The following is a 10214-nucleotide window of genomic DNA, read 5'->3' as shown; positions in this document are numbered from 1 at the left end:
CGCTACGCACAGCAACCTACATTCGGTTTGTCGATTAAAATGAACGTAATCGATGAAATTCTTAATGATCAATTATCGATTAATCGATTAATCATGCCCATCCCTAGTGGGGAGTCTTTGCCTCAAGTGGAGGAGTTCAAGTATCTCGGGGTCTTGTTCACGAATGAGGGAAGGACGGAACGTGAGATAGCTTGATTTTATTCCTTATTTCTTTTTATTCTATTTCTTTTTATTTGTTTATTATAATTAATTGGATTGTGTGCATCATTATCTGTTTTTGCTTTTTGTATGCTCTTTTTATGCTTTTTTTTATTGTTCATTGCTGACTCTACAGCACTTTGTAAACCTTGTTTTTAAAAGTGCTTTATAAATAAAGATTTCTTATTACATACAGTAAATGTTTCTGATTTTACAGCTTTGTGGCACAAACATGGATTAAACTATTAACACACAGAGAGGGTGACTGCACGACCTGCATTTGCCCCGCACAAATGACGGATATGCGCCATGAGTGCACAGAGTGGGGTGCACAGTTGTCTGTACATTGCAGTGCTTATGTGCAGTATACGTCTCTTGAGCTGATAAGTAGCCAATGGTGTTGTAAGAAGCCTGTTGCTAAATCAAGAAACACATAAGCAATATAACAAGAACTTACTAAATACACTCAAAAGCCAAACAAATATCTATTACCAACAAAACTTTATTATTTTGTTGTTGAAACATTTTATTACGCAATCAGTGTAAATCATTCCATCCGTTCTGCTGGAATTGCCAAAATATTAAAAAAAATTGCCATCTGCTGGAGCTTAGAAGCAAGACCTCCCCTTAAAAATATGGAGACCATAGTCCTATAGAACACAGTACATGGTTTATTTCTGGATAAATTGCTGACCTTTTGATAGTCTACCCTATTAAAGTATTATAGGTGTAATTAGAATGTTTAAAAGTTGTAGTAGCTGAAAAATGAAATATAGGTAGATGTAACAACAAGTACAAATATTACATAAATGAAACTTTTGGCAAAAGTTGTCATTTGTACAGTAAGTAAAACATGAGTGCAGTTCCTGACAGTATGACAGTGAATTTTAGTTTGGACTTGGGTTTTCTCTCCGGCTTCGGCACCACTCTGGTTTTGAAGGGCTGATACACACGGTCCCATTGAGTGAGGATGGCCTGGCGTGCTCCACTCCACCGCCCTGGCCCGGTCAGGCGGTACTGGTAAGAGGTACAGGGGCCAAAGAGGACCTGCACAGCCAGGCGAGGGTCAGTGAGGAAGAGCCACAGCAAGTTGGGAAATACCCCCACCTGCTTAGCCAAAGAATCCAAGTAAGGAATGTAGAAGAGCTGAAGAGGATTGTGCTCTGAGCAGGAAAACCTACAGACAGAGAACTGCATTAAAACTTTTGGATTTCTTATATACACATTTGTAACACTAACTGTTACCGCAACATTTACCGTAAATTCCGGACTATAGAGCACACCTGACTATAAGCCGCAGCAACCAAATTTTTAAAGAAAGAAAGATTTTTACATGTAAAGTCCTCACTTGACTATAAGCCGCAGGTGTCCACATTGTAACTTGAGATATTTACACAGAAAGATGGTACATTAAAAAAAATAAATTAATTAACATAAATACCGGTACATGCTTTTCTGAACAGTGCCATTGGAAGGTGCTATAGAAATAAAGTTTGATTGATTGATTGATTCCACAGCCACATCAATTGCCTTTAACTTAAAAGCTGCATCGTATGCATTTCTTCCTGTGTTTTCCATGAGGAGGACGTGTGCATGAAATTCAAAATGACTTCAAAACACAATCAAACTAGCCTCTGCCCATTAAAATCTATAGCGGGATAGACAGACTACGTCACTTTGCCATTTACTGCGCACGTCTCCTGCAGAAATTGCCGCTGCTCTAATCCTGTCTGGCTTCATATGGTCAGTGTCCACAGAGACAGTGCACTTTCTGCACTCAGGCTATGAGCAAATTCGCTGCTTTGATTAAATAATAATCCGTATACCGTATATTTTAAGAAATAATCCATACCTAAGATGCATTGTTGTATAAACTGCAGGGTTCAAAGTGTGAGAAAAAAGTAGCGGCTTATTGTCTGGAATTTACAGTAAGTAGGCTACAGACAAATATTACAGACGGAGTTGGAAGAGATCTGTTGAAACAACACTTTATGCAATGTGCAATGTACAGATTTATTTTTTTTTTTTTACTTAATAGGTGCAATATGTAAAATGACTTTTTCTAGTGGTAGGTCCATCACCTGATTGTCTTATGAAACTGTGATAACTACTTTTCAGGGAAAAAAAGAAGGCAATAGGCTCTCTACCTAAAAACAAACCCCTTTAACAAGTAAAATAATTTTGCCTACCACTTGTGCATGATTTCTGTCTCTTTCTCTATTTCTCTGTTCATTGTTTCTTCTGAAGGTAGCTTTATGATGCCTGTAAAAGACACAAAGAGAAATGTCAAAATTAAACAAATGGAGACATTCAGCATTTTTAACACTCTACAGAGCCATATCATTTATATAAAATCTACCTTTGAAGACCCTTGTAGCCCAGCGCCCCTGCATCTCGGACAAGCAATTGACCGCTCCTAGTGCGTTTATGAGGCCGACCACAGCCAGAGTGGGATGGGCCAGTGATGGAGGAATCATTTGTTTGTAGAGACGCAGCCTGTAGCCAGTTTTTTTCTGTAGCTCTTGAGGCAGGAAGGGAAAGTTGTAGTCGTACCCAGTGGCGAAGATCACCACATCCACCTCAAAGTAGACAAGATATACTGTAAAGACTCACACTCACTCCTCAGTCACATGTCAAATGTGACCTGGGCCTGAGTTAAAATAAACATCCTGCCATTCTATGACACATTTTTACACAAAGCAATTCTCACAAGTTATACAAGAATTAATTTAGTCAAATAAATCTATTTAGTTTTAGACACTGCAAGGGCAAAATTAACGCTTTATTGTTAAAAATGGAAAACATTTCTTCTAGTGTCCATGTCAGTATTTTATATTGTTTGTACATGGTCAATGATTTGGTACACCCTTGGCCCACTTACTCACAGAGCTGACTTAAACCTAGAACCTCCTATAGCTAAAATACCTTGTCCATGACGGTGCCATCATCAAAGAAAACACTGGAGCCAGAAAACTCTTTGACATTTGGTTTGATCCGTACTCTTCCTGAAATGATCCGTGCTGGGAGCTCATCATTCGCCACAGGTATCCGTGCAAAAAAACTGCAACATAATATTATTTGCATTTAATGAAGAGATTACATGTATATGGTTGATATACTATATAAAAATGATTTACTTGTGCGCTGGCTGGAGACCATATAAAGTGTGATCAAAATGCTCATTCAGTGCCTTCTCTACATTCTTGTTGGACCAGGATGGAAAATAAGTCCCCCAAAACTGGTCCATGCGGGAAAAGGTAATGTCAAGGGGAAACCCCCCTGGTCCCACTCTACTCACAACCCATGCACCACTCCTGGTACTGAGATACACCTGTACACAGAACAAACTTATTCATTGCATTATACTGTATATTCTGTGGTTAGAATGATGAGAATTATATACTGATGTGGATAGCTTTATTTTATTATATAGCTGTAGATATAGCTCTATCTAGAATTGGGTCTTGGCTTTACAAACTAGTGACATTATGTCATATTTACATATATAATTTTTGTTAAGTAAAGTAAAATACCTTAGGTTTCAATTGGTTACCTTTTCCGCAACTCTACTGATGTCCACAGCAATGTCAGCCCCAGAATTCCCAATCCCGATTACCACCACTCTTTTCCCCTCCATACCTTGTGCATTCCTGTATTCCCAGCTGTGGAAATATCTGCCCTCAAAATTTTCAATACCTAAAATGAACAAAATCTTATTATTACGGATACCATAGCTTTGTTCAAAATTATGACTATATAAATGCTCACACCTGGGAAGTCTTTCAGAGGAAGACGAGGATGTGTGAAGTGTCCAGTGCAAACCATCACTGCATCAAAAACATGGGTGTCCTTCTGTCCATTTTGTTTCTCTGTGTACACCTCCCATTGTCCGGTCAATGCAAAATCTGCAGTCTGTCTCACTTTTTGCACTGTAGTCTGACAATGTGATTGCAGCATTAAAACAACCAGATTAATAAGTAACTAATTAACTTAATTAATTAAGACCAAAACCATCCCATCCCAAACCTTAAACTGTATGTGCGGCAGGAGTTTGAAGTGGTCGGCATAGAGACGGAGGTAACCCAGGACCTCAGAATGGTGCATGTTATTGGGCAGTTCTGCTGGAGGAGGGAAGTCACTGTATGCCATCATCTCTTTGGAGCTGTTAACCACCACAGACTGGTAGATGTTGGCCTTGCCCGGCTCAGGCTGCTCCTGGAATTTGACAAATTTATGGATTAAATGTTATAGAGAGCCATGTAGGATTTAAAACGTTTACACCATGTAAAATGTTTTTGAGACACCAAAGTACACCAAGTACATATCTGACATATTTGTACCATGTGTACCATTTAACAACTCTGAGGGACTAAAAGACCGGCCACCTGCTGGTGCCAAGAGTCAGGACTAAACATAGGGGGTCTGCATTTCAGTGTTATGCAGTTCAAAATCTCGAACAGTCTTTCTGAAGATGAGACAGGCCTCTGCTCTGACAATGTTTAAATCCAGGCTAAAATGGTTCTGGTCAGCTGTGCATAGCTGTGCCTGAAGAATTTTAACTGCACTCATTAGTGATAATGATCTTTTTTCTATAAAAGCACTTACACAAATAAACTTGCCTTGCGTTGCCTTCAATAACAATATTATATAGGATAGGATTTTGATGACCCAACCTAAACAGGTTTCTCTCCAACTCCAAACATGGACAACCAAGTAGGCTCACTAAAATGTACTCTTACTATTGTTACTTCAAACTGAAACATGAATTTTAAAAAAAGACACAGCTCACCTTGTATCTCCAGACCCCTCCAATATCCTGGCTGCTCTCAAAACAGGTGGGCTGCAGTCCCTCCTCCAGACAGGTTTTGATACAGCTCAGCCCAGAGAGGCCAGCGCCGATCACTGCTACACGCTGAACCATGCTGGAATAAGAATATTGTTGTCACTATAGAGGTTTTAATTCCAGACAATCTAATCTTTGTTTTATTATCAGTCATCTTGTTGAGTGAATTTGAAACTTTATCGTAATAAAAGAGAACCGTGTGCTACTGTGTGCCTTTTGAATTTTTCTTCATTCCTTTTTGTCAACCATATCATACAAGGGAACAGTTAAGCTCCTGAGCACCTAACACATAAAGGGAAAGCTGTGACTCACTTATTTTCAGTCAAAGCAATGAACCAACACTGTATAATATCTGTAAATCTCATTTTAGTGATTGATTTGGACTTCAGCTTTAAAAAGGGATTTGTCAAGACCATTGACATGCTCAGTCTACCATCTATCAGACCATCCTTCAAACAGCAGTTTTACCTATTTACCCACAAAAAAATTTAAAATCTGCTTTTCCTCTGCTCACAGTTTATTACCATTTATAACTAGAGCAGATCAAACAGAAGACGAAACTAAAGTCTCAGCTTCTAGTCTAGCCATTTGTTTGTATGGGTTATAGGGGATTATAAAACTGAACAGTGAATATAAACTACAATAGCACACCCACCACTACCAGTCAATGAACTGAATGTATCTCTCCACACTCATCACCCAATTTTATAGAGTCTACTCACTTATATCCCTGTGCCCCTTATCCTAGATCAGATACGCCACAATAGTGAGCAGAGCAGACAAAAGATGTTCACAAACTTGAATGCTCCAAATCAATGAGTGACTTGAGTGAATCTTAAATCCAGGATGTGGGGTTCACTAGGAGCAGGCTGAACTAACTGAGCTGGTTTAATGAATTCCAGGTGTGAGAAAGAGAAGAGCACAGGAGAGGAATGTCCCTGGACCAGAGTTCATTCCAGATCACTCTGGTGTATGCAACTCAGGAAAAATACTGTGGTCAGTAGTAAATCTAATTCCAGATGGTCTAGTCTTTACAGATAATGTTTTAATGTCTGTTTTATCAACAGTCTAATTAAGTGAATATTCATTTTATGTAGTACATTTTTAATAAAAGTTGGTTAAAGGGCTCATATCTGTGTTACAATGTTGTCTCCTCATTAAAAACATACCTGGAATTTTGTTTAATTCCTTTCAGAGTTTAACACACTAACTCTGCATATTTAGGCTGAGTTGTTCTCTCAGATGGAAACGTGGTGGAACAGACCACCTTGTGATGTCATGTGGTTATACGGGAAGTGCTCCATGGTGTTTTTAAAACCCCCACGCTCTCCTTGGGGTCACATTGACTCAAAGAATTATTTTTTTTTCTTCCCGCTCTCTTGGGGTGGGTCAATCAGACCCAAAAAATTATTTTCTCGCCTGGCGAGAATTTATTTCAAAATTAATTTTTTGGGTCTGATTGACCTGCCCCAAGAGAGCGGGAAGGTAATTAAAAAAATATTCGGGTCAATGTGACCCCGAGGAGAGCATGAGGGTGTTAAACTCCATACACCATCATTAGAATAATTTGGATAATTTCAGCCCTACAGTTGCCCATCTCTACTGAACCAAAGGCAAAATGTAGCTGTTAACTAACTAACTAACTAACTAAATGTAACCCAGGTATTTTCTGTGCTGTCCCTCTCTACCTAATAATTTGGCCGCTGTCGTTCGCAACTATCGCGAGACGTTGCGCACATAACGCGAGACTAATTGCGCCAAGATCTTTAAATATGGCCGCGCGCACGCTACCATTCATTCATGTGTTGTGTCGGTCCCGGGTGTGACTGAGCGGCTGCAGGTAGGCGATTATTGCTTTTAAAAACTCACTGTTTCGCTCAAGGTATATTAAAGTAACTTATATGCCATCAACTTCCCCAGATGCCTCTTACCTTCTCGACGAAGTGCTGTCGTGATCGTTTGAGCGTAAACTAAGTGGAACTGGTGAGTTGAGTTTGTTTGTTGCCTTGCGGAGCTAATGCTAAGCTAATGCTAAGCTAATGCTAAGCTAATGCTAATGCTAGCGCTCTGATTCAATACGGACCTGTGAGCTGGTGCTGGCGCTAGTCTCACTTGTTCGCATCCATTTATATGACTACTTTTCAATGAAATTTATTGACTGACTACTGATATTGACAACAAATAACGATTGATATATGACCCTGTTAAATTTAAATAATTTAAAGTGACATATTACTTATTATTAATGGGAAATATTTTACAATGGAGTACTCTAGATATTGATTTATACTGATACATGTACATGGATGGAATAATTATTCAGATTTATCATAACAAATTGTTATAATGTTGAAAAATGATTTATAGTGTCTTAGTTGTACTAAACAAATTGTATTACTCACTGCTGGTCCTGTTTTGCACAGGCCAGGTTCCGAACCTGAACTCTCCGAACCTGAACTCTCTGAAACGGAACTCTCCGCAACTGGATTTTCAAACACTGGATGGCGAGCTAAGGCCTAGAGCCCAAATCAAACTAAGTGCAAGCATCTGCCTGTGCGGTAGGAGGCGTAGCAGCCGCTCAACCCACACACACACACTCACACACCCACTGCCCCCTGCTGTGGGCATTGGGCTCCTCATAAACTTTGCTGGAAATCACCCATTCACCATAACCATCTCCGGAACTATTTTTTTCCTTTCACACGATCTCCGTGTGGAATACATGACATTTTGCTGCTGCTTATTATCAATCGGACTATGGACTATAACTCATTGAACTCTCCATAGCCTCTGAACTGAATCACATAACTGTGCACTCCTGTAAATATTGTATATATTGTCTGTTATACACTGTAAATAATAATATCACAGATAAGCACTACCACCTTGTGTACGTGTCTTATTAAACACCTCACTTCCCTCCGAGCCGAACCCAATCTTCTGATCTAGCCAGTTACCATTACTACTATTACTATACCTCCTCCTGTGGCATCGTATAAGTGCTACATAAATTCTACTGCTTCATGACATCACAAGGTGGAACATAGCATTTTGAGCATGTAGACAGACTATAATAAGGGTTACTCAAACATGTGTGAATGAAAAAAAAAAAACAGAAGTCCGGGTCTGTTTTTGCAGAGGTAATAACAGGTAACAAGCTCACAAGTGTCAGTTTTGTGCAATATAGGACATTTAAATGTAGTGTTTTTTTTTCTTTGGGTTCAAGCTTCTTACATTATATTCTTATAATAGATACTGATTGATGTTTTATGTATTTGTAATATAATTATGTGGCAGTCATGTCTAATTTTGAGAAAAAAATACTCAGTCATCTGTAACTCATTAACTGTCCCCTTTGCCTGATATTTTGTTGATTCAAAGTCAAAGGTCAGAACTCTTTTCAAGAGCTCAACAAATTAGCTTGTGTGCAGTATATCTTTCCTATTTCTATCTTGTTCAACATTAACAAGATTAAAAGACTGTTTTAACTTGAGCAGAAGTTCAGCGGGCACATGTAAAAGTGTCCATGCTGGACATGCTGCTTTTTGAGCTGAAGGTAACACAGAGAAAATATACAATCGTACATAACATGTCAGACTTCAGTTTCCTTACTCTTATTTTTGGTTTTCGTTTATTTGAGTAGTCACTGATAGTGTACTGTGAACAAAAACCAAACCAAAATAAAACAAACCAAAAAAAAAAAAAAAAAGTCAAGAGAAATAGTCAAAAATTAAATATTTGTCCACTAGAGGGCGATCGGACCAAACATATTTTACTTTTCAGACACTGCCCATATGCCCAGAATAATCACTTGTCTTTGCAAACGTCACTCATTTTATCCAGTCATCTGTATACAATGTTTTATCCTGTACCGTAAAAGGTTAAATTAAAAAAAGAAAAGAAAAAAGAAAGGTTTATTGTAATAGCGGTTACACGGTTTGAAGAAATTGTATCTTTTTGTGAACTAAAACTAAGAGGTAGTTATGAGATAGGAACTTTAACAGATGAGCAGATAAATTAGCCAAGTGTACTGAGCCTAAAAAAACATTAAACGTGCATAGGCCTATTAGTCCCCAAACAACGAGGACTACAATGTTATCGTAATTTTTAAAGCGTTTTGGTTTGGTCTGTGGCGTCCTATGTGACATGTTGTACTGACATTTGAAACAACAACAACAACACAGTTCAATCCAATATTCCATAACTGTTACATATAGCTCCACAGTGTTAACAGGGCCAAAACTTGTCTAAATTGCACGAGTTATAATTAGAGTCCAAAACAGAAACGCCAACACCTTTTCTTTACTAAAATGGAGGTCGAAGGCCTCTTTGGCGTCTAAATGGTCCCTCAGGAATATTTTTGTTTGCACCATGACTCAATTACAAGGACAGTTTTTTTTTGTTTTTTTTTTTGGTGAAGAAAATGTAAACAAGGATACATTCACGAACGAACCATGGGGGCAAATTCTAAAGCATGCAATCAAAGGAACAAATTGGCACAAACCCAGCTTCTCTTTTTTTCAGTCAGGTTCAGTGAGTCAACAAAAATTCTTAGGTCATTACTAAAGTACGTTATATTTGGTTTTACCTTAAAACATCGACATTTGTGCATAACATTTTTTCCTAAGATCAATAAATTATTAATTCCAAATTCCTTCCGTTTATATTCTCTTAATACACCAAATTTAATTTATTTTATTGTTGGGGGCAAATTTAATTCCCCTGGACTGAAGCAACGAATGAAAATCAAACCAAAATTGTTGTACCAAACTACATGAAAAGAAAAGATGTTCCAAGTCTTCTTCCCCTGTGTCACAGAACACACATTTACCTGTTTCGAATTTGAATTTTTGTTTTAGGAATTCATTGGTTGGATAAATATTATTCAAAATTTAAAATTGTATCTCCTTTACTGGAACTGGAAAGGAAAGATATTTAGTTCTGATTATTTTAATATCCTTTTAATTTTCCTTTCAAAGTTCCTTTTAAGAATATAATCTCTTTTAATTGGCTTGGGAAAGGAATCGTTTAGTAAGGAACATCTCAAAAATTTGTTATTGCACACTGAATCACAAAATTCAATTACAAGGACAGTAGCAGGGTTTAAATAGAAGCCGTGTTTCTTTCCTTTTCCTTGAACACAGAGACATGATGGGTTGCGTACACGGTGAGA

The 10214-nt window shown here is 38.1% G+C and overlaps 1 protein-coding gene and 1 long non-coding RNA gene across 3 annotated transcripts; one reads left to right on the top strand and one right to left on the bottom strand.

Annotated features, from left to right (window-relative positions):
- Positions 1 to 734: 734 nt before the first annotated feature.
- LOC110160377 (flavin-containing monooxygenase 5-like) lies at positions 735 to 6317 on the bottom strand. 2 transcript variants are annotated; one of them, XM_055164752.1, is made up of 10 exons: positions 6211 to 6317; positions 4988 to 5120; positions 4225 to 4413; positions 3969 to 4134; positions 3752 to 3894; positions 3336 to 3529; positions 3124 to 3259; positions 2558 to 2777; positions 2388 to 2460; positions 735 to 1375 (listed from the first exon to the last, which is right to left on the bottom strand). In XM_055164752.1, exons 2-10 carry the CDS (start codon positions 5117 to 5119, stop codon positions 1030 to 1032), a joined length of 1599 nt encoding a protein of 532 aa, XP_055020727.1. In that variant the 5' UTR covers position 5120; positions 6211 to 6317; the 3' UTR covers positions 735 to 1029. The 2 variants fall into 2 exon arrangements, with proteins under 2 accessions (XP_055020727.1, XP_055020726.1); XM_055164751.1 differs by lacking the exon at positions 6211 to 6317 and adding an exon at positions 5764 to 5914.
- Positions 6318 to 6821: 504 nt separating this feature from the next.
- On the top strand, positions 6822 to 7985 carry LOC129412109 (uncharacterized). The gene is made up of 3 exons (XR_008633580.1): positions 6822 to 6881; positions 6962 to 7024; positions 7465 to 7985. It is a non-coding gene; the product is annotated as an uncharacterized LOC129412109 (long non-coding RNA).
- Positions 7986 to 10214: the final 2229 nt, after the last annotated feature.

Source organism: Boleophthalmus pectinirostris, unplaced genomic scaffold (assembly GCF_026225935.1).
Source record: "Boleophthalmus pectinirostris isolate CB_2022bp ecotype Guang Dong unplaced genomic scaffold, ASM2622593v1 HiC_scaffold_7, whole genome shotgun sequence".
NCBI classification, from domain to species: Eukaryota; Metazoa; Chordata; class Actinopteri; order Gobiiformes; family Gobiidae; genus Boleophthalmus; species Boleophthalmus pectinirostris.
The sequence above is the reverse complement of the archived record's forward strand: the minus strand, read 5'-3'. Positions and strand labels throughout refer to the sequence as shown.